The 25,000-nt window shown below is 44.6% G+C and overlaps 1 protein-coding gene across 2 annotated transcripts in view; it reads left to right on the forward strand.

Annotated features, from left to right (window-relative positions):
* Positions 1-15,076: 15,076 nt before the first annotated feature.
* The window catches only part of GALNT18 (polypeptide N-acetylgalactosaminyltransferase 18), a 353,506-nt gene continuing 343,582 nt past the window's right edge, over positions 15,077-25,000 (forward strand). For both annotated transcript variants that reach the window (XM_032426923.1, XM_032426922.1), the window contains exon 1: positions 15,077-15,810. In XM_032426923.1, the coding sequence (XP_032282814.1) occupies positions 15,576-15,810 (235 nt within the window). In that variant the 5' untranslated portion in view covers positions 15,077-15,575. The remainder of the gene's footprint in view (positions 15,811-25,000) is intronic.

Consider the following 25,000-nt stretch of genomic DNA (forward strand, 5'->3'; position numbering starts at 1 on the left):
TGCACCACTATACTCCCTGACTCCCCACTGCTAACAGACTTAGGCTTTTGTGTCTCAAGCACAAATTCCTGGGAGAGAGAATCTGATTGGGCTAACCTCTGGCTAGGAGGTGCCCCTCTCTTTTTTAATTAGCTTTGCCGGAAGTGGGGCTGAGGGTGGTGGAAGAAGCAGGGTCGCAGACGTGCCTGCCAAGGGGGAGGTTTTTTTCAGAAAAAGAATGTGGGGACTTCTGGTACAGTGTCCTGTCCTCTAGGGCTCTGTAGTCTTTCTGTGTTCAGTGAAAGAGAGAGGAACAGGAGGGAAAGATGAGATTTTGTGACAGAGCAAAAGTGCCATCATATCGACTAATTTTATTTTTTTCCTCTGGCTATTGCACATACGGTCTTCCTTGTTTTTCATTTGTTTTGATATTGCTTTTGTTGTTTTTAACCTCTTCTGAGGTGCCACCAGGAACATCAGCTTAGTTTTGATGGGATCCAAGGAAGTCCTGTCACTTGCCTCATCATGCATACCCCTTAATTCTGTTCTTCTCAGGTCAAGCCCTTAAAGGTAGTCATTAAAATAAACCATCAGGCTGGACCTTAATTGATCAAGTAATTATGAAGAAAATGAAATTATAGATTTCAGCAACATCTAAGACAATGGGGTATCTCCTTCCCTTCCTATGACTCCCAATGGTAGAGTCCCCACACCTTTCTTCCCCCATTATTGATCATGTAAATTGTACCTTAATGTTTCTGATGGTGCTAAACCTACAGTCATGACCTGTGGTCTCACACACAATCAGGTTAGGAAGCTGTGGTAGGAAGAGGGTCTCCAACTGAGAGCCAGGGGTTGACATGGAGGTAAGAGGAGCTCCTCTATGCCAGGGGCAGGAACATCAAGAAGGAAGGGAGCTCATGCTGGGCTACAGGATCATTAGACCCAAAGGCCTGGGACTGGCTAATAGTGGTCCTTTGAGCAGTATGAAAAGATTCCACCTTAAAAACCCAATCCCAAGGGCAAGCATTGTATATTGCTTCTTGTTTGCTCGCTTCCTCAGATATCACTGATCAGGGAAGATTTAGGGTTTCTCTTTTTCTTTCCTTTTCCCTTTTTCTCCCCTCTAACATCAACCTGATGGCACAGAGCTTGAAAATCCTCAAGTTTAGGGTTGACTGGAATCAGATCTGGCTGTGCCCATCAGCTGCTGGGAGGCTTGGAAGGTTCCAGGAGAGCCCTACCTTTGAACCAGAACCCCTTTGCCACCATCTGCACACAGATCCTTTGTAGTGGAGACAGAGATTTTTGTTCTCCATAAACAACAGAGCAGTACTTTCGTTGGACACTTCCCTCTGCTGAGAATTTGGAGTAGCACTTTATCAACCCTGAGTGCACTGCCTTGCTTTAATGTCTGGTAGAGCATGAATTGTAAACACGTCATTAGACTTAAAGGCTGCCCCGGGATGCTAACTGAAGGAGAACAGGCCCTGAAGAAAAGAGAAGTTTGGCTGAAAATGAGCTGCTGAATAATTTATCATGAATTGAAAAGTCAATACCTTAAGTGAGGCATGGTGAAGCTTTGGGAACTTGGAGGTAAACACTGCGAGGATGTAATTTTTGAGAGAATATTACCAAAAGGAACGGCTCTTTGGCAGAAGCAGGAGATGGAGAGCCCATGACCAAGGGCTGGGGTCGGGGGGAGGGCAACAAAAGGAGAAGTTAGAGCAGAGCTTGCCTTCAAGGCCACTGCTTCTTAACGGGAGAAGAGGTTAGGCCTGAAAAGAGTTGGGGAATGGTTGAGAACAAATCAGAATGCTAGAGAGGAGTTCCAAGAAGCCCTAAACAGTGAACCCAGGAAAGCTTCCTGGAGGAGGGAGGACCCAGGCCTGGAAGGGAGGATTTGATGAAGGGAGGGGAGGGAAAGGGAACCTCATCAGACAAACTGTGAAGGCGCAGCAGAGAGAAGCTGAGGAGGGTGGTGGCAGTGCAGGCTGAGGAACGCCACACGAAAGAACAGAAATGTGCTCAAGTTTGGCATGGGAACCCCTGCAGATTCTTTGGCAGGACCTTGACATTCGTTCATTGATTCATTCCACAAATAATCAGCATATAATTGAGTAGCTGTGTTCCAGAGACTCGGCTGTGCCTGCCATGGTGAGCACAAGACAGGTATGATTCCTGACCTCACAGAACTTACATTCTAGTAAGGAAAACAGATAATCAATAAATTGTAAGCACATTCATTGCGCTAAGTGTGCTATATGCACCGTCTCAATCCTTACTGTGAGGTTAAGAGGTAGATGAACTAATTATCTCCATTTTACAAATGAAGAAACCGAGGCTTAGGGAGGTTAAGTAATTTGCCCGAGGCAACCCAGCTACTAAATGGTGGGGCTACAAATCTGTAATGCAATGACATAGTTATGATTTTGGTTAAATGTTAGATGGGGAAGTAGATGGGGCCATGGGCCATTGTTGGACACATGATTTTGTTCAGGGGGTCAGGGAGGCTTTCTGGAGGACAGAGCTAAGAGGACACCTGCAAGATGAGTTGGGTGATGTGAGATTGAGTGGCCGCTTGGTGAAGGGGTGGGTAGAAGAGATCTACCAGGCCAGATCTGGCCAGGCTCTGAAAGAATGTCAGGGAGGCTGGACTTTATCCTGAGGGCAGTGAGAAGCCACTGAAGGGTTCTAGAGGGGAGGGATGGAGAGTGTGTGTGACAGAATCAATTTTGCATTTTTAGGAGACCACTGTGGCTGCTTTGCAGGGAATTGATTGGTGGGGCTCGGAGTGCAAGCTGCTGGAACAGTGAGGACGTTGAGAAACAGGAAATAAGTGAACCAATAAATGTGTCAAACTCTTGAATGGTTTATTCATAGGAGAGTCCCTCAGTCCCGTGCTCAAAGCCTTTTTTCCCCCACTTACATCCAATTCTAATAATTCAGCTGTTTGTTTTCCCAATTTGTAGCAGATGAGTAATAACTCAAGAAAGAATTCGAGAATGCAGTGGGAAGGAAGCACTGGCCACCATGAAAAGTGGCAGCTTGATTCTAAGGAAAGACACACATTAAAAATACTAAAATAAATCTAAATTGCTCAGCAGGTTGGGATTATTCAGTAGAAAGGCAAATAGCCCTACCCCAACCACATCCTCTCATTTCAACCTTGTATTTGATAACGTTAGCAATTACATTGAATCAACAACAAAATGTGATATTAACCTCTCTTTAAAAAGTCAGGGGGGAAAAAAAGGATGATTTTACATTCCCAGCAGTGCTTTTGACTTGTTGTGTTGCTGCTGGACTGATCCCAAGATGGTCTTGAAGCCTGGAGCTCGTGTTCCTGTTCCAGTCCCCAAGGCCAGCTCTGGGTCTCCCCTGTATGATGGTGACCATCCTAAGGTCACTAGAGCAGAGGGACTGGGGCTTGGTCAAACCCTCTGGACTTTCATCAGTGAGCCTGGCACATGAGCTGAGGCAGGATGACAAAGCAGTCATGATGGCCATGGTCCTCCTTCAGAAGCTTCGCAGGAACATTTTCTAGACTGACGGACATAGTCTTCAAGGGACTTGGAAAGGTCACAGATGCTAGGGAACCTCCTCAGAGAAGCACAGGGTCCCTCAGTGGTTCCTTAGTGATTTCACCAGCATGGGCGTGGCTCTAGCCTTTCACTGTGCCCCTACTGCCCCCCCCCCCCTGGGCCCCTCACTGAGTCCCTCACTGCATCCTCACTGGACCCCTCACTGTCCTCCCCCCCCAACTGGCCCTCTCACTGGACCCCTCACCAGCCCCTCATTCAACCACGGTGGGCCTTGGCCTAGATTAAGTGTGAGATGCACCCTGGCTGTGGGGACTTGGGTTGGCTCTTCTCTGATCTGAGACTGATGTCCTCCAGGGCCCTTATGCTCAGGTGGTCAGGCACCCTCCATCATCCCTGAGGCGGGTACTCCACTTTTGGTTTTGCTTGAGTGATGAGCCAGGTTGATGAAAGACTCCTGAACAACTTCTCCTATTTCGGGAAACTTATTTTGTTGTTGTTGTTAGTTTAATAAACAGACTGAAACCTCCATTAGAGTTGCCTGAGACATTTGTTTGTTTGTTTTTTTAAAGATTTTATTTATTTGAGACAGAGAGAATGAGAGAGAGAGAGCACATGAGAGGGGGGGAGGGTCAGAGGGAGAAGCAGGCTCCCTGCCGAGCAGGGAGCCCGATGTGGGACTCGATCCAGGGACTCCAGGATCATGACCTGAGCCGAAGGCAGTCGCTTAACGAACTGAGCCACCCAGGCGCCCCTGCCTGAGACATTTGGATTCCATTTGGGAAGCTTTGGTAGCAGAAAGTTGGTTAGTTCTCGGACCTCAACTCTTTGGTAGCAGAAAGTTGGTTAGTTCTTGGATCTCAACTCTTTACTCAGTTTTGACTTTCTGGCTGGGAACCAGAAGTAGGACAGTTGAAACTATGATGTCTCTTGCACAACTTTTGCTAGCTGGAGTTTTAGGTATATTTTTTGTTGCTATGATAAAAGTAATTTTTTCATTGTTTTCAAATTATTTTTTGGAGTGTAGAAAAGTAATTGATTTTTGTTTATTGATCATATATCTAGCAACTTGTTAAAGTACTTTATTAATTATAATAAATTGGCATTTATTTGGAGTTCTCTCTCACTAAAATCATTATTAGAGGATAATGACAGTTTTATCTTTTTGAGAGAAAAAAAGGAATACATGTTTGTATATTTTAGAAAGATTCTCATTCACACTGATCGAAATAAAAGAACAAAGAAATCGAGTTTCAATTATCTGGATATGCTTATATGTCAGATTTATTGTTCTCTGACACTATCAGATAATATATAATTTAAGTAAAAATATTATTCATTAATTTATTAAATATTTATGTAGTACAATGATAGGCTTTGAGGCTATTACTGTGAGTAAAACTCAGAGACCCATCTCTGCCCTCCTGGAGCCAATAGACTAAGGTGGTTTACCAGTTAGTAGTGCAGGAAAGGGATGAAGGCAGTTTAGTTAAGGTCATGGAGAAGACATGGAGAGACATGGAAGTATTTGTGACATAATTAGTAGTTAAAACCAATACCCGGTGGTCATAGGTTGGACATGAGGAGCAAAGGAGAGGGAATTGTAAAGGATAACTTCTGGGCATCTGGTTTGCGCAAATGAATCAGTGTTACCCTTCACTGTGATGGAGAATGCTGGGAGAGCACCAGATTGGGGAAGGCAGACAGCAGGGGATGCTCATGAGTCTGGTTTTGCCATTTTGATCTTGAGATGCTTTTGAGTCATAAGGAGGGATGTTGGCTGGCAATTGGATATACTGGTCTGGAGCTTGGAGGAGAGATCTGGCTGGAATCATCTGTCGATAGAGAGTAATTGATGGTTTGGGTGTAGATGAAATTGACTCGTGCTGGGGAGAACAGAGGAAGAAGAGGAGAGAGGCATGAATGGAATCTTGAGGAGTTGCAACATTTAATGGCCAGATAACAAAGGATAGGTTGGCAATGGGATGAGGCAAGAGAAAATGCAGGAGTGTGTGTTGTCCTAGAAGCTAAGGGAATTGAATGTTTTAAGAAAGAAGGGAAAGTTAACAATACCAAAATCTGCTGAAAGGTTAAGTAAGATGAGGACTGAGAAATTCCATTGGATTTAACCACATTGTAATCACAGGAAACATTATCCAGAGTTATCTTGGAGATGATTATCATGTTGAAGAATGAGTGGGAAGTGGAATTTTTTGATAATTTATTGGAAAATAAATGAATCTGCCCTGTTGTATTTTGGTTTCAGAATGCAACATAGTGAATGAGGATGTTATCTGTTAAGGCTTACAGAAATGGGCTTTATGAATGAGCATAACTTTAAAATCCTGGGCCTACCCATTCAACAGTTGTTGGAGACCCTGCCATGAAGTTAGGCTGGAATGGCAAGGAGTTTTGCCATGTCTGTCAAACTATATGGGGACACGGGGTCTGTCAGCTCACTCATCATGCTTGCAAATGCCTGGATAAGGATAAAGGAGCCCAGGCATACTGGAGAATCATTACCAAATACCTAGACACTATTTGGGTTTGTGCTCTGTCAAGAGAGTGATCTCTAAATAGATTTTGCCACATTAGCCTATCCATTGGCACCTGCTGAGGCTATTTTATCTGGAATCATCCATCTGAGTACTTTGTACTTTGTGCATCTGCATTTGTTTTGGATCTAAGTATATAGAAGTTCTTTGATGACAAATTCCACAGTGCTCTAAAGAGGGACTCTGGCCCTGCTGCAAATGCAAGCTGTCCCCATATCTGGTCTCTGGCTCTGTCATAGGAAGCAGATTGTTGACTGTCTCCCAGCTGCTTCTTGCCACTTGGAATTTGTGCTTTCTGCAGAAATCACTCTGTTCTGAATAAGCCAGTCACCTCACTGTTGTGAGAAGTTTGTGTGTCTGTTGAATATTTTATTTGCCATCTGGCTGGCAGCAAAGTACAGAACCTACATAAGGGCCAATAATGCCCCAGACCACCATATACCAATCCTGAAAAGGTCGCTTGCTTCTCCTTATGTCTGGCTGGCACCATCAATCCCTCACACAGGTCCCATGCTCTTCTTTTGAGACTTTGAGAAGGAGGGCTCCATGCTGTGAAGCAGCTGAGGGAGATTTCTGTTCTTTTACCCTGGTATCGGGGTAACCTCCAGGCATTTTCCTAAAGAAGAGGGGCATTTCTTCTTCCTGCTTTCCGGAAGCCCACACAAGACTTTCCAGGGTAGCACCTTCCATGGGTATGAGGGAATCTCTGACTCTACTTCTGCTCTCAGTAGGAGGTCGATAAATATGACTCCCCTTCTTTGTCTTCGCCAACCAGATTCTCTGTTTCAGAAAGGAGGAATTTAGTGGCTCTTTCCCTTGCTCGAGGACAATATCCAGTTAGGGTTTGAAAGCAATCCTCTTTGCAGATGCAAACACTTCCAAGAAGTCTCTTACTTTTGAGACTTACTCAGCCAGGAATTCCTTCATTGACTATAGATACCCTTAAGAGATACCTGGGAGGGTTGTGGTATATGGAAAGAGTACTGGACTTGGAATTAGAAGCCCTCTACCATGTTTTAATGTTTGACCTTAGATACAATTTCCTCATCTGTAAAATGGGTATAATTATAACTTACCTTATGGGGTGCTGTGAAGATCAAGATATGTGTGAACAGTGTTCCATGGATTGCAAGTACTAGTATTCCCTACCTCCCCTAGAGATATAGGTGGTCTAACAAGACACATCACTGTTCTGTGTAGTTCTACTTGATTCTACTTTTTTCTAAAGATTTATTTATTTGAGAGAGAGCACAAGTGGGGGAGGGAGAGAGGAAGAGAGAGAATCCTAAAGCAGACTGCCTGATGAGCATAGAGCCTGATGCGGGGCTTGATCCCACGACCCTGAAATCATGACCTGAGCTGAAATCAAGAGTCAGCCGCTCAACTGACTGGGCCACCCAGACACCCCTTGATTCCACTTATATACTGATACTCATCCCTTTAAATGACAACAATATTAAAAATATATACTTAGTCTTTGGGCTACAGAAGGGTTAGGTTCCTGAATATATGCTATATCATATGTATAATTATGGATTGGAAATGAAATGTCATGATTTATTATTTAAATAAAAGTGTTAAGTACTATTAAAACTCACATTTGTTAAATGCTTACTGCAGACTGCGTAGTAAGCTTTACAGATACTCTTTCATTTTATCTTCACAACAACCCTATGAAGTAGATATTGGGTTTTATAGATGAGGAAATTGAGATTCAAGAACTTAAGTAACTTGCCAAGATTCATAGAATTAGTGAATGGCAGACCCAGAATTTAAACCCAACTCTGTCTGATTACATGTGTATAACCACTATGTTCTACTGCTTTCCTAATTAACATATCTCCTACTGGGCATTTAACTTCTATAAAATCTTTCACTATATCTTCACTAGTAGACAACTTATAAAAATGTTATTTATCTAAAATGCACAAAACTAAGAAATGGCTCTGAGTGTGCAAAAGAAAGAGGTGGTGGTTGATAAATTCCTGCTCTCACTAAACAGTAAATGTTATGTACCTTGATGATTCCCTTTACTTTCTCAATAGGGAATACATACAACTAGCATGAGTGGTTCAAGAAGTGTGTGTGTGTGTGTGTGTGTGTGTGTGTGTGTGTGTATGTGTAGCTCAGGTCACAAAGTGGGGCAGCAACCAATGTGAAGCAGATTTCAGCACACCCAAATGAATCATTTTTTAACTATAAACATAATAATTTGAATTTCAGAAGTATTACATTAAGAAATATTCATTGTAAAAATTCAGACATTATAGATGAACCTGGTATGAGAGTGGCCACTATCCTTAGTTGTGGTTCGTTTCCCAAAGAAAGACTGTGTGGTTAAGAGTTTCATGTGTATTACATATCAGATTTTATTGTGTATATGACTCATCTGGGGATTTTGTTAAAATGCAGATTCTGAATCAGATGTGGGATGGGCCTGATAATAAGTACCCAGCTGAAGCTAATGCTACTGGTCCATGGACCACACTTTGAGTACAAGGTTATAGAGTATGTGCATTTTTAATTTCATTAACATATATTCCATATCTTCTTTATCCATTCATCAGTCATTGGACATTGGGGCTCTTTGCATAATTTGGCTATTGTTGATAATGCTTCTATAAACATCCGGGTGCATGTATCCCTTTGAATCACTATGTCTGTATCCTTTGGGTAAATACCTAGCAGTGCGATTGCTGGGTCATAGGGTAGCTCTATTTTTAACTTTTTGAGGAACCTCCATACTGTTTCCTAGAGTGGCTGCACCAGCTTGCATTCCCCCAACAGTGTAGGAGGGTTCCCCTTTCTCTGTATCCTTGCCAACACCTGTTGTTTCTTGTGTTGTTAATTTCCGCCATTCTGACAGGTGTGAGGTAGTACTGAAATTTTGATTTGTATTTCCCTGATGATGAGTGATGTTGAGCATCCTTTCATGTGTCTTATAGCCATCTGTATGTCTTTGGAGAGATGTCTATTCATGTCTTCTGCCCATTTTTAAACTGGATTATTTGGTTTTGGGGTGTTGAGTTTGGTAAGTTCTTTATAGATTTTGGATACTAACCCCTTATCAGATATACCATTTGTAAATATCTTCTCCCATTCCATAGGTTGCCTTTTAGTTTTGTTGATTGTTTCCTTTGCTGGGCAGAAGGTTTTTATCTTGATGAAGTCCCAATAGTTCATTTTTGCTTTTGTTTCCCTTGCCTCAGGAAACATATCTAGAAAGAAGTTGCTATAGCTGATGTCAGAGAGGTTACTGCCTGTGTTCTCCTCTAGGATTCTGATGGTTTCCTGCCTCACATTTAGGTCTTTCATCCATTTTGAATTTATTTTTGTGTATGGTGTAAGAGAGTGGTCCAGTTTCATCTGCATGTCGCTGTCCCAAGTTTTCCCAACACCTTTGTTGAAGAGACTGTCTTTTTTCCACTGGATATTCTTTCCTGCTTTGTGAAAGATTAGTTGACCATATAGTTGTGGGTTTATTTCTGGGTTTTCTATTCTGTTCCATTGGTCTGTGTGTCTGTTTCCATGCCAGTACCATACTGTCTTGATCACTACAGCTTTGTAATAAAACTTGGAAGTCTGGAATTGTGATGCCTTCAGCTTTGCTTTTCTTTTTCAAGATTGCTTTGGCTATTTGAGGTCTTTTGTGGTTCCATGCAAATTTGGGGATTGTTTGTTCTCACTCTGTGATACCAAAGTGCGTTCCAAAGTGATTGTACCAACTATGATTTCACCAGCAGGATATATGAGTACTTATTTTTCTTATATTCTCTCTAATACTTGCTAATTATCACCTTAAATGTGATAACCTTAAAAAACAATCTGATAAGTGAGATATGGTATCTATTTTTACATTTCCTGATTTTAACAAGTTTAAACATCCTTTCGTATATTTTTTGGGCATTTATACTTTCTCTTTAGTTAATTGCTTGCTCATATTTTTGGCCCATTTTTCCATTTCGATATTTGTGCCTATTTTATTTTAGACCAATCCTTAGTCTATGAACTATCTTGCAAATATTTTCCTCCAGGTCTAATGAACAAATTCCCATCCCGCAGAGCTGCCTAGTGATTGAACGGAAGTAGAGCCATTCAGAAATGACATAACTACTTGTTGGGGCAGAATTTGGCTCCTTCATCAACTGCTGGGGTCGTCCTCTTTCATATTACTATAATATGTCAGATCAGAGCTTGTTAGACTGTATTACACTTGTTCCTTCATCAGCTTCCTCCACTAAACAGTGATCTCCCTGAGGGCAGGGGTGCAGGTCTGTGAGTCAGCTCTGCATTACCTGTACTGAACATTGGGCCTAGCACAGAGCAGACACTCAGAAGTGTTTAGTGGGTGAATAAGTGGACAGATGGTTAAATGGGTCTAGTTGCAGGATTCCTGTCTGGGTTTGCTTTGCAATTCAGCTAAGGTTTGCTTTGGGTTCTTCAATAAGGTAAAAAAAGAAGAGCCAAACATGTATTTCTAGGACCCTTTGCTCCTGGTTAGAGGAAAATTCCCTCTGGTGGCTAGTCTCCCCTCCTTTCTTTTATCTTTCAGATACTTTGTTGTTGAGAGATAGTAATAGCACTTATAGAGCTAACACTTACATAGTGCATTTAATGTGCTTTATAGATAGGAATTCATCTAATTCTCACAATAACCATTTCCTCCCCATTTCCTCAGATGAAGAAACTGAGGCATAGACTGGTTAAGTAACTTGCCCAAGATCATACAACTAGTAAATGGCAGATATGGACTATGAACCCAGCTGTTTGGTTCCCTAGTCTGTGCACAAGAGACAACATATGAAAAACCCTAGACCTAACATAGTTGTAGGTTCTAAACAAACATTCTCTTTGTTCACCTTTCCTCCCCTAGAAGTGTGCCTTTTCCAGCAGTGACATCTCAGTCCTGCCGCTTGGCAGAATCTAATCTTGTATGTACTGTTCCTCCACAGCCTTTGTCTCTGAACTTTGCTTCTATCCCTGTTGAAAGCCCCAACAATCCCTTTTTCCTAGGGACCTGGCAACCCCACCTGCCATCCAGCCAGACGAAGGGAGGATTGAGGCATTCTACCTTTAGGGCCCATTTTTCCCTTGTAGCCCCCAAATTCTAATTGGCACTTCTGGCCCAAGGCTTTGCATGGTGCTGCCATCTGGTGGGTATAGATGACCAACTGACCTCTCTCTCCAATGAGTGGACTCCTTGCCATTGGCCAAGACTGGTCCACTGTTTTCCTTTTAATCCCCAGGTCAGGATACCCCACTAGAATGTAATCAACTGGTAGTTAAACTCCATTAGTGATTGGCTTTTCCAACCCTGCCATTAAAGATATTCTGAATGAAGGCTTAGTAATTGGGGGGATGACAGTGTGGCTATACTTGTAGGTAAGAAATCCTACTTGGCTCCCCCTTAAATCACATGAAGAGGGCAGCTGCCTACACAATATGAAAGATGGTTTAAATCCAAGGGCTGTACCAGGGAGACCCTATCAAGGATCTCCAGCCCTTTCTGTAGATTCTTGAAGGTACTCACTTTTCTCTTACAGCAAGAGTGGAAGGAGACCCCAGGTCCAAACGCTAGGCATAAGTTTAAAGAAATACATTGTCCTGGAGTCTCTGCTTAGTCTGCTCACATCCATTATCTGATTAAGTTCACAGTGATCCCCTAAGGCAGGATTTATTTAAAATAAAAGTGGGGAAACACTGAAGAGATAAATGACCTAACTTGAGAATCAGAAATATCCTTCCAGTTCATGGATAATTTTTAGCAGCTTTCCAGGTTCAGAAAAGAGGCCTGTATTGAGACTATGAGACTCAGAGTATATCCACATGTCTGGAGTAAACTAGGCAGGGCCCAGAGCAACTGGTCATTCAGACAAAACCTCAAGGGTTCAATAGTTACTTGTTGGATTTAATGTAATTGAACTGAGGGTTAAAAGTATGGTCTGTGTGTTGTTTATAGGAGGGTTCACATGGGGGCTCTTTTCTGGCCTTGTGACTCTAAAACCTTTGTGGGTAAAGTCTTTGTGCTCCCTTCCAATTCACTTGTTTATAACCAAGGAGTTGGCAGTTTTAAGTGGAAATTTGAGGGTATGGGGCAGACAACAATCTCTGAAACCAGCTTTCCATTTTGAACTTCCTACCAACCAATGCAGATCATTGCACTACTGATGGTGAAGAGAGACATTATGAATAGAAAGCCAGTGTGCTAGAACCCAGCTAGGCAAGATGAACACTTTGCTGCCTATAGCTTTAATTCCTGTTGGCTTCCATCAGGGGAGAGAGCACTGATACTGGTTGGTGGAGAAACCAAGTACAGTTGACCCTTGAACAATGCAGGGGAGGGTGTAGGGGCACTGACCCCCTGAACAGTTGAAATCCAAGTATAACTTTTGACTCTCCCCAAATGAATTACTAATAGTCTGTTGACCAGAAGCCTTACTAATAACATAAGCAGTCAATTAACACACAGTCTGTATTATATGTATTATATACTATATTCTTGCAGTAAAATAAGCTAAAGAAAAGAAAATGTTATTAAGGAAATCATAAGGAAAATACATCTGCAGTCCTGTACTTTATTTATTTAAAAATATCTGCATATAGGGGCGCCTGGGTGGCTCAGTCATTAAGCGTCTGCCTTCGGCTCAGGTCATGATCCCAGGGTCCTGGGATCGAGCCCCGCGTGGGGCTCCCTGCTCAGTGGGAAGCCTGCTTCTCCCTCTCGCACTCCCCCTGCTTGTGTTCCTTCTCTCGCTGTGTCTCTCTCTGTCAAATAAAAATAAATAAAATCATTAAAAAAAAAAAATCTGCATATAAGTGGATCCACACAGTTCAAACCCATGTTGTTCAAGGGTCAAGTGTATTGCTAAACAGGAGGATGGAGTTCATGGAGTTGAGTTCTGGCCTGGAAGGGGAAGGACCTTATCCTGGGAAGGAAACTCACCGGATCCTGAGCACCCACTGTGTCTTGCACTAATTAAAGCCCTTTCTGGTGTATTCTCTCATTTAATCTTTATAACCACTCCCTCAGCAAGTATTGTTTACATTTGACATATGGGGATATTGAGCTCGAGCAATGTTTTAGAATTTGTCCAAGCTCACATAATTAATAAGTGGTGGATCTGGGATTAGAGTCCTGGAGTCTGGTTGTCCCTCCAGTGAATATTCTTTGAACTGGTCAACTTGCCCCAGTGACCTTTCAGAGAGGAGAACCTGTTCTGCCTTCTTTTGTTGCATTCATCCCCTCCACAGTTACAAATGATCTTAGAGGATCGGCTGAACAAAAATTTAAGGTCACACAGTTCACTTTGTTTTTGCCCTAAACCTTATTTTTAAAGTTGGGTTTTTTTCCTCCCATTAAGAATGTGAAAAATGAGTATTGCCTCCTCTCTGTCTAGCCCTGTGGTGGTTTAGGAAGATCCTGGGAAGAGATGAACTTCCAGGACTCCTCCTGGGACAGCGTGCATGACAAGAGGAAGAATTAGACTTTTGCCATTAACTGTACTCAAGGCCATTGCTTGTAAATTCATCCAACCAGAAGAAAGTCCAGACCCTTCATTTGTGAGCTGATTATACATACAGAGAAGAAAGGGAGAGGCAGGTTTTATTCCTTCCTGGTTGTAGATTTCTTTACACCCCCCCCCTTTATTTTTTCAGAGAAGGATTAGTGTGTATGTGTGTCTTCTTCTCTCACACATATGGACACATACATACTATCCTCCTCTATTCTCCTCCAAACTCGTTTCCAGCCATGGGTAAAGAGAAATCTTCCAGTTGGTGTCATAGCATATTTTGGGGGGTTTTGGTTGATCAGCCCTTGGCTGATGGCCATAAAGTGCTCCTTCTTTGGTTTTGTGCCCTCCCTCTTTTGTGGGGCCAGTTCTTGGAATCCAGAAAATATCACTTGAAAGAGCCGCCTTGAGTACTATGCCCCTGGCCCCCGGGGTGCTGGTGTACCGGGTGGCTGTGCCCCAGGCTGCCTCCCTGAGTCTTCAGGAAATGTCCCCACAGATGGGGAAGAGGATATGAATCTGTGTTTTAAAGAGTCTTTGTTTAGAAGATTTTTATTGGTGCTGAGAAGTGACTTCAGCAGAAGGGGTTAATATGAATAAGTACATTTGCTCTTATAACAAAAAAATAGTGTCAGCCATTAGAGTCCAGCTATGTCCCTTTGCTGTCAGTCACAGTTCTGTCCTCTCTAACACCAATTACAAACAGCATGCATGGGGACTTTACAGTTCACAGCATAATTCCACCCCGTGCCTCTGTATCCCCTCCCCACACCCCTGGGATATTGCTGTGCGGGATTTCCCAATGCACTGACACGAGCCTGGTCCCACGTGGACGACAACTGGGTTACAGGGCACAGTTTTGTTCTGGGAGCTGTGCAGACTTAAAAAAAAAAATCTAGATAGGAGCAAAACTCTTCCAGAGGTTTGGTGGTCATAGTGGTGGTCCAAAATCTGGGAGATTCCTAGGAGGGTTAGCTCCTTTGACAGTTGCCAAGTCTGGAGACATCCAGGAAGCCGGCAGACAGAGGGCTTGGGACGGGGGGAGGTCGAAGTGAGGCTAAGGAAGAAGTGGATGCCCACGGGGCCTGACCAAGGGCAAGACTAGTCAGACGATCCCGCCCAAGCTTCCCTGGCCTCTCTGCTTCCAAGAGGGACGCGGAGTCGGCCAGTGGGACTGGGACGAGAAGCCCCGCTGAGGGGCGCTGAGCCGCGAGACCCCGCAAAGACCGGAGGTGCCGGCGCAAGAGCCAGAGATGGAATTCCCTAGAGGTGGAATCTGCGGACCTAGGGGCTGAGCCTGGCGGCGCGCCGCCTCCGGGAGCCTCGGGTCTGGGGCAGCCAGCGCGGCCGCCGGTGGAGGCTCAGGCGCGTCCCTGGAGGGCGGGAGCCAGGGGCGGCCAGCAGGTGGGGCCCGGGGGCCGGACTCCGCCCCCCGCGCCCTCCTTGTTGGTCCGCGGCCGCCCAGCACCGGCCCCTCTCCCGAGCCGGAGCGCGATTGGTGGCGGCGCTTGTCGCTCGGAGGGGACCGGGCCGCTCTGCTCCGCCGCTCTCCCCGCTGCCGCCGCCGCCGCCGCCGTCCTTCCAGCAGCGCGGGCCGGTCGGACCGCCAAGGCAATCCGCGCCTGGCGATGGGAAACGGCGCGGCCGCGGACCCAGGCTGTGGCAAAGTTTCCCAGACGCGCGTATCCGGGCGCGCGGCTGCGGGCCACCCGTGACCGCTTCCAGAAGGGCTCGGAGATTTTTAATTTGGAAACAAAATCCACCTCATTTCCTTTGTCAAGCTCTCTCTCCGGGTGGCCAGCGGCGGGAGCTCCAAACTTGGGCACGGCGGCTCCACGGCGAGCAGCCCAGGCTGTGGAGGACCTCGGGACTCAGGTGCTCGGGCGCCGAGCGGCCCCGGGCGGGCTGGGGGGGTGTGCGCGCGGGGGAGTGCCGGCGCGCGGCGAGGAGGGTCCCCCGGGAGCTCTATATGGAGGAGGGAGCCCAGAATGGTGTGCACCAGGAAGACCAAAACTTTGGTGTCCACTTGCGTGATCCTGAGCGGCATGACCAACATCATATGTCTGCTCTACGTGGGCTGGGTCACCAACTACATCGCCAGCGTGTATGTGCGGGGGCAGGAGCCGGCGCCTGACAAGAAGCTGGAGGAAGACAAAGGGGACACCCTGAAGATTATTGAACGGCTGGACCACCTGGAGAATGTCATCAAGCAGCATATCCAAGGTACGGGCGCCCCGGGAAACTTGGGCGGCTCACAAGGCCGGGGAGTGCCTGGCGCGGCCCGGGGTGCGCTGGGGCGGGTGCGCATGGAGCCAGCGGCGGCGGGGTCTGAGGCCGCAGACGCTTGGGGGGCTGCGGGTGCGCTCTCGCCTGCGTGGGAGACCCTCGCTGTCCGCGGCGGTGCGCGCTTCTCCAGGGCACACGTGTGTGCGCGGGGCTCCACGCGCGGGTGTGTGCAGCTCACTGGCGGTGTGGGGGCGCGCTGCGCACGTGTCCAAATGTGCCTGAGACTCCCGGCTGGTTGCTCGCCGGCTCTCGGGATCACACGGAGGTCCGGCTCAGAGTGTGTGTACGTGAATGTTTGTGTGTGTGCAGGAGAGAGCGGGCGCGGGCAGTGGAGCTCCTTTGGCCCGAGTAAGGGCCCAGGGCGAGATGCTTGCGCGGCCCCAGTCTTTGGCATTTAGAACCTACAGGCTGTGGGACAAGCCGGGGCTAGGACGATTGCGTAGACCCAGCCCCAGCCCTGCTGTGCGCCGTCCGTGGGCGGTTGGACATGTACCGGGAATCTGTGGCTGGGGGTGCTGTTCGAACCTATAGCGGTCCCCACCCCCATCACAGCCAGTGGGTCCAAGACCCTCTCCAGGAGCAGGTGTCGACTCGGGGAAGAAGCAGAGGAGCCTGGAGCTCTGTCCACTGCGGTGGCGCATCCGCCTAGGACCCAGACAGCCCACCCTGGGCTGTGCCTTCCCCGCGGAGCCCGGTGAAGGCCGTTCCCTCCGGTAGCTCCACTCCCAGGCCCAGGGAGCGGTTGGGGCGGAGCAGACAGACTCGGTCGCAGTGGGTCTGGAGTCTAAGGCTGCGCGAGGTGGTTGCGCTCCCTCCAGGTCAGGGCTGGGGCCAAGGGGAGGATGGGGTACGGGAGCTCTCCCGAGGAGACCCCGTCTGATGTGCTGTCAGAGGCAGGCGATGGAGAGCTCCCGGCACCGCGGGGCACTGGTGCTGGGTGTGCACACACGCGCGCGTCTCACACGTTCACACTTCTTTTCTTCACCTCCCCGCTTCCCCTGCTCTCTCCCAGGAGTGGGAGCTTCTTAAAGGCAGGGAGCCTTGTTCACCTGTAAACGTGGCAGCCCAGCCAGGCTCTGGGTCCACTGCCCAGCAGACCTTGGCAAATATCTGGTTGAATGGAAGCCTTTCTCCCCCAGGAGCACTCTCTTTTGTTCACACGTAGGCGTCTGGATCTGCTTCTGCCCCAGCTGCCCCTGCTAAGGTAGGGAGAGCTGCTGTGTCCACAGTTGGTCTATTTCCCCATAGGTCCCAGGGAAGGTTCAGGTGAGGGCAGGAGAGGTGTACATACCGCTCGTGCTTTCTAACTGATGACTTCAAACCAAGCCCAGGGCTTGGGGACACTTCCTAGCAAAGGGGACCCCTGGCAGCTTCTCCTTCATACCTGCCTCTGCCTCTCAAACTGGCCCTGGGCTTGGCAGACCAGTTTATCCATCTGATGGTTCCTGTTGCTGCTGTTTCTTACTTTTTCTATCCTGTGGGTCTGGACTGACAGTTCATCAGCGACAGAAGTACGGTGTTTGCCCCAGGGTGATTCAGAATGTTCCCAGGGAGACACAAGGCCATACCTTACTTTGACGTTTCCAGTTTGCCTACAGATTTTGAGAGATTTTCATTCACAGATTCTGTGTGTATGTGTATATATATATATTCCTGGAAAATGGTTCTCTTGTGCTTTCCAGTCTGCTCAGGGAGGAGGTGAGCGAGGTACTACTTTGGGAAACGGTGAGGATACGTTGTTAACCCATGAGCTCATCACAGAGTAGCCCCTGTCATGTTGAATGTGGACCACGTCACATGATTTATAAGGCTGTACATGAAAATGAGTACAGTGTTAAAGCTGAAAGGAGCCTTTGTGATTTTGTTCCCAGGAAACCTTGTAACTATGCATCGTTCTGAACTTTAAAATATATACCTGAAAAAATTGGGAGAAATAGGAAGCAAAGACAGAACGGGATTCTGAAGACATGGTTGGTCCAGTTCTCTTGTGTATGTGCACTGACTGTATTAGGACTCCTGTGGATATTCAGAAATGACCAGATTCTCAGGACAGAAAGGCAGAAGCCACAACCTGTAGAGGAGTGGGGAAGAGTCAGTGGCTTGGGGAAGACTAGATAGGAGGCAGGTAGAGGGCAGAGATTAGTTGGATGGTTGTGCTATGATGGTGTAGTGATGACTACTGACAACCCCCGCCCCCCAGTGGTGCTGGGGCCATCCAGAGCTAGGATGCAGGGAAGTAAGGAAACCTAGGGGTTTACTTGATTTAAGTAAGAGGCCTGCAAAGTTTGGGACTGGCCAAGTGCAGCTCTCTGAAGGCAGAGGGTGGGAAAGGACAATCCGACTCTTATACTTGGTGATGTGGACCGTTCATGTGTATTCCACTGTCACATTTCCTCTAATCAGTACAGCCTTTTGAGCAACCCAGTTTAGTCTGCTGAGCTGGGGGAGTGGAGAAGAAAGGATAATGATAACAGCTGAAAATTATATAGCACCCATTATGTGCCAGGTACCATTCTAAGTGCTTTATGTATATCGACTAATTTAATCATCACAACCCTATGAGATGGGTAATATTAACTCTATTTTACAGATGGGGAGATTATATGATTTGTCTAGGGTCACATCACTGGTACATGGTAGTTCGAAGATTTAAACCCAGCTTATGTGGCTTCTTCAGAGTCTGTGTTCTTAACCACGTACTATACTGTCCTCTAGAGGGCCAGCAGATCACAGGGGGAACAGTGCTCCCCTGGAGTTACTTGATGGTGGGGGTGGGTGTCAGAATGAGAGACCTCAGAGAATGGCCAAGGAATGATGAAGTCATAGCCTTTCCACTTCGAGACTCTTCCGTAGATAAACTCAGGAAGCTCTGGGTTTTGTTTTATCTCATGCTGAGAGGCAGAGGTTACATTCACTAAAAAAGTGTTCATGGAATACCCAGGACAGTTTCTGGCACATTCTACAGAGTAGGTGCTGGATGGATGAATGGATGGATGAATAAGTACACAGTGTGGATGCCCAGTGCACCAGTTAGTTATTAATGAAAGCGTTTCCATTCTCAAATGAATATGTTTTGCTTTGGAGCCTTGCTCAGGCTCCTCTTTGCTTTGGAAGGAAAGTTGTCCCGGAAACTGCAAATGTCACAAAATGTTCAGCAGAATGTTCCATAGGACTTGCAATTAGAAGAGGCTTTGGAGCATCACCCTACAGGTCTGTTCTAGTCATGACTGAAAAGCTTATTTTCCTCTTGGGGTTTGCAGTGATATTTCATTTTAATTTGTTTTCTGATTGAATGATTTAATTAGATGGTGTTTGAGAATCTCTTGGGAATGTAAACTGCAGTTTTGAGAATTTTTATTTTTTTTAAACCAAATCTATGGTAAAGGAGAGGGTAGATAGCTCCAGATTTCAAAAATAACATCCTGTTGGATTGGAGACACGAAATCCGTGTTAGTACAGGTTCGCTCTTTGGAGGAGAAAGATGGATTGCTGGAGGTGGTGAGGTGGATGAGGCAGAGGGTCCGCTGAAGGAGGCCTACATGTTGGAGACTGCCGAGAAACAGCAGTGTTGGTGCGATTCTTATTTTGAAGTCCAGTAGAACCCCAAACAGCTTTCTCCTTTTCTTGATTAGTACCTTTTTGAATCTGTAAAAGATTGTGCCAATATTAAAGAAAATATTTAAAAATGTATAAAATTGCCTCTAGTGCATTCTACTCTAACCCAACTATTTTGCGTTTTGAACATTCCCTTCTAACTTTGCCCATCTGCCTCCATATTTAAAAACAAAGGTGTAGTCATGGTTCACATGTAATTTTATATTCTCCTTTTTTTCAGCTTGCTTCTTGTTAGAAGTGTTTTTTTTTTTTTTTTTCATGTTTGCTACATAGTTTATTGATTCAGTCTTTATTTATTGGAGACCTAATATGTACCAGGCAGCACACCGGGGAGGTGACGTTGGATACAGTGGTGAATCAAGACACTCCTGGACCCTGTCATGTAGACTTGTTTTTAAGGGACAACAATCAACACAATTGGGGTTTAATTTAGTTAACTGAATAACTCGGCAAAGAGGAGAATAAAACAAAATATTGCACACGTGCAGTAAATATTTTATTTTCATATTATTTTTGAATGTGTTGTACATTCATTTGCCAGCCTTTTGATGTTAAGGCCAGGGCTTTGTCTTTGGGCTGGGTGGGCCAACTGCCTTTCTGAGCATCTTCCTTGCCTAAACCACGCCCATAATGTGCTGCTTACAGAGACTGATTTCTAGTTCTGTTTTCTTTAAAATTCATTGAGAACTTAAAGATGCTTATGAAGCAACCTCCATGTAGTAGCCTAAATTTTTATGACTTTTATCTTGTCCTTTGCAGTGATTTTGCTCACATGCAATCTGACTGCTATGTAAGTGACTAGCTTTATAAAGTCTTTCCAAAGCAGTGAAATTAATTTTCTTAGAAACAGCAACTCTCATCTTCTTAGCAGTCATATTCCATTGGTTTATAGAATATGTAATTAAATTATGCTGTTACAATGACAAGTACCAAAAGTATAAACACATTTGGGAACAAACTCAGAGGAGTGTTGGTAAGCATACAGCTCAATTGTTAGCTGGAGATGTGAGTGGGGGTGGGGTAGGAGAGAAAACAGAGGAACAAAGCTATCTTGGGGCTTGTTTTCCAGGGGGATTGAAGGTGCGATTCCTCTGGAGGGTAACTAAGTAGAGGGTTTTTAAGGAGAACTTGTACTATGTATTTTTTCAATTTTTTTATTGTTATGTTAATCACCATACATTACATCATTAGTTTTTGATGCAGTGTTCCATGATTCATTGTTTGTGCATAACACCCAGTGCTCCATGCAGAACATGCGCTCTTTAATACCCATCACCAGGCTAACCCATCCTCCCACCCCCCCCCCAGAACCCTCAGTTTGTTTTTCAGAGTCCATCATCTCTCATGGTTCATCTCCCCCTCCGATTTCCCCTCCTTCATTCTTCCCCTCCTGCTATCTTCTTCTTCTTCTTTTTTTTTTTTCTTAACATATATTGCATTATTTGTTTCAGAGGTATAGATCTGTGATTCAACAGTCTTGCACAATTCACAGCACTCATCATAGCACATACCCTCCCCAGTGTCTATCACTCAGCCACCCCATCCTTCCCACCCCACCCCCCACTCCAGCAACCCTCAGTTTGTTTCCTGAGATTAAGAATTCCTCATATCAGTGAGGTCATATGATACATGTCTTTCTCTGATTTACTTATTTCGCTCACCATAAACCTTCCAGTTCCATCCACATCGTTGCAAATGGCAAGATCTCATTCCTTTTGATGGCTGCATAATATTCCATTGTATATATATACCACATCTTCTTTATCCATTCATCTGTCGATGGACATCTTGGCTCTTTCCACAGTTTGGCTATTGTGGACATTGCTGCTATAAACATCGGGGTGCACGTACCCCTTCGGATCCCTACGTTTGTATCTTTGGGATAAATACCCAGTAGTGCAATTGCTGGATCGTAGGGTAGCTCTATTTTCAACTTTTTGAGGAACCTCCATACTGTTTTCCAGAGTGGCTGCACCAGCTTGCATTCCCACCAACAGTGTAGGAGGCTTCCCCTTTCTCCACATCCCCGCCAACATCTGTCGTTTCCTGACTTGTTAATTTTAGCCATTCTGACTGGTGTGAGGTGCCATCTCACTGAGGTTTTGATTTGGATTTCCCTGATGCCGAGCGATGTTGAGCACTTTTTCATGTGTCTGTTGGCCATTTCGATGTCTTCTTTGGAAAAATGTCTGTTCATGTCTTCTGCCCATTTCTTGATTGGATCATTTGTTCTTTGGATGTTGGTGTAGATTTTGGATACTAGCCCTTTATCTGATTTGTCATTTGCAAATATCTTCTCCCATTCTGTCAGTTGTCTTTTGGTTTTGTTGACTGTTTCTTTTGCTGTGCAAAAGCTTTTTATCTTGATGAAGTCCCAATAGTTCATTTTTGCCCTTGCTTCCCTTGCCTTTGGCGATGTTTCTAGGAAGAAGTTGCTGCGGCTGAGGTCGAAGAGGTTGCTGCCTGTGTTCTCCTTTAGGATTTTGATGGACTCCTGTCTCACACTGAGGTCTTTCAACCATTTGGAGTCTATTTTTGTGTGTGGTGTAAGGAAATGGTCCAGTTTCATTCTTCTGCATGTGGCTGTCCAATTTTCCCAACACCATTTGTTGAAGAGGCTGTCTTTTTTCCATTGGACATTCTTTCCTGCTTTGTCAAAGATGAGTTGACCATAGAGTTGAGGGTCCATTTCTGGGCTCTCTATTCTGTTCCATGGATCTGTGTGTCTGTTTCTGTGCCAGTACCATACTGTCTTGATGATGACAGCTTTGTAATAGAGCTGGAAGTCCGGAATTGTGATGCCGCCAGCTTTGCTTTTCTTTTTCAACATTCCTCTGGCTATGCTGGGTCTTTTCTGGTTCCATACAAATTTTAGGATTATTTGTTCCATTTCTTTGAAAAAAATGGATGGTATTTTGATGGGGATTGCATTGAATGCGTAGATTGCTCTAGGTAGGATTGACATCTTCACAATATTTGTTCTTCAATCCGTGAGCATGGAACGTTTTTCCATTTCTTTGTGTCTTCCTCAATTTCTTTCATGAGTATTTTATAGTTTTCTGAGTACAGATCCTTTGCCTCTTTGGTTAGATTTCTTCCTAGGTATCTTATGGTTTTGGGTGCAATTGTAAATGGGATTGACTCCTTAATTTCTCTTTCTTCTGTCTTGTTGTTGGTGTATAGGAATGCCACTGACTTCTGTGCACTGATTTTATATCCTGCCACTTTACTGAATTCCTGTATGAGTTCTAGCAGTTTTGGGGTGGAGTATTTGGGGTTTTCCACATAGAGTATCATATCATCTGCAAAGAGTGAGAGTTTGACTTCTTCTTTGCCGATTTGGATGCCTTTGATTTCTTTTTGCTGTCTGATTGCTGTGGCTACGACTTCTAATACTATGTTGAATAGCAGTGGTGATAGTGGACATCCCTGCCGCGTTCCTGACCTTAGGGGGAAAGCTCTCAGTTTTTCCTCATTGAGAATGATATTCGCTGTAGGTTTTTCATAGATGGCTTTTATGATATTGAAGTATGTACCCTCTATCCCTATACTCTGAAGAGTTTTGATCAAGAAAAGATGCTGTACTTTGTCAAATGCTTTTTCTGCATCTATTGAGAGGATCATATGATTCTTGTTCTTTCTTTTGTTAATGTATTGTATCTCGTTGATTGATTTGTGGATGTTGAACCAACGTTGCAGCCCAGGGATAAATCCCACTTGGTCGTGGTGAATAATCTTTTTAATGTACTGTTGGATCCTATTGGCTAGTATTTTGGTGAGAATTTTTGCATCCATGTTCATCGGGGATATTGGTCTGTAATTCTCCTTTTTGATGGGGTCTTTGTCTGGTTTTGGGATCAAGGTAATGGTGGCCTCATAAAACGAGTTTGGAAATTTTCCTTCCATTTCTATTTTTTTGGAAAAGTTTCAGAGGAATAGGTATTAATTATTCTTTAAATGTTTGGTAGAATTCCCCTGGGAAGCCATCTGGCCCTGGGCTTTTGTTGTTGGGAGATTTTTGATGACTGCTTCAATTTCCTTAGTGGTTATAGGTCTGTTCAGGTTTTCTATTTCTTCCAGGTTCAGTTTTGGTAGTTGATACATCTCTAGGAATGCATCCATTTCTTCCAGGTTATCTAATTTGCTGGTATAGAGTTGCTCATAATATGTTCTTATAATTGTTTGTATTTCTTTGGTGTTGGTTGTGATCTCTCCTCTTTCATTCATGATTTTATTTATTTGGGTCATTTCTCTTTTCCTTTTGATAAGTCTGGCCAGGGGTTTATCAATCTTGTTAATTCTTTCAAAGAACCAGCTCCTAGTTTCGTTGATCTCTTCTACTGTTCTTTTGGTTTCTATTTCATTGATTTCTGCTCTGATCTTTATTATTTCTCTTCTCCTGCTGGGTTTAGGCTTTATTTGCTGTTCTTTCTCCAGCTCCTTTAGGTGTAGGGTTAGGTTGTGTACTTGAGACCTTTCTTGTTTCTTGAGAAAGGCTTGTATTGGTATATACTTTCCTCTTAGGACTGCCTTTGCTGCATCCCAAAGATTTTGAACAGTTGTGTTTTCATTTTCATTGGTTTCCATGAATTTTTTTAATTCTTCTTTAATTTCCTGGTTGACCCATTCGTTCTTTAGTAGGATGCTCTTTAGCCTCCATGTATTTGAGTTCTTTCCGACTTTCCTCTTGTGATTGAGTTCTAGTTTCAAAGCATTGTGGTCTGAAAATAGGCAGAGAATTATCCCAATCTTTTGGTACTGGTTGAGACCTGATTTGTGACCTAGGAGGTGATCGATTCTGGAGAATGTTCCATGGGCACTAGAGAAGAATGTGTATTCTGTTGCTTTGGGATGGAATGTTCTGAATATGTCTGTGAAGTCCATTTGGTCCAGTGTGTCATTTAAAGTCTTTATTTCCTTGTTATTTGCTTAGATGATCTGTCCATTTCAGTGAGGGGGGTGTTAAAGTCCCCCACTATTATTGTATTGTTGTCGATGTGTTTCTTTGCTTTTGTTATTAATTGCCTTATATAGTTGGCTGCTCCCATGTTAGGGGCATAGATATTTACAATTGTTAGATCTTCTTGTTGGATAGACCCTGTAAGTAGGATATAGTGTCCTTCCTCATCTCTTATTACAGTCTTTGGTTTAAAATCTAATTTGTCTGATCTAAGGATTGCCACCCCAGCTTTCTTTTGGTGTCCATTAGCATGGTAAATGGTTTTCCACCCCCTCACTTTCAATCTGGGGGTGCCTTTGGGTCTAAAATGAGTCTCTTGCAGACAGCATATCGATGGGTCTTGTTTTTTAATCCAATCTGATAGCCTGTGTCTTTTGATTGGGGCATTTAGCCCATTTACATTCAGGGTAACTATTGAAAGATAGGAATTTAGTGCCATTGTATTGCCTGTAAGGTGACTGTTACTGTATATTATCTCTTTGCTTAGAGGACCCCTTTCAATATTTCTTGTGGGGCTGGTTTCGTGTTTGCAAATTCCTTTAGTTTTTGTTT

Source organism: Phoca vitulina, unplaced genomic scaffold (assembly GCF_004348235.1).
Source record: "Phoca vitulina isolate PV1807 unplaced genomic scaffold, GSC_HSeal_1.0 scaffold36, whole genome shotgun sequence".
In the NCBI taxonomy this organism is placed as follows: Eukaryota; Metazoa; Chordata; class Mammalia; order Carnivora; family Phocidae; genus Phoca; species Phoca vitulina.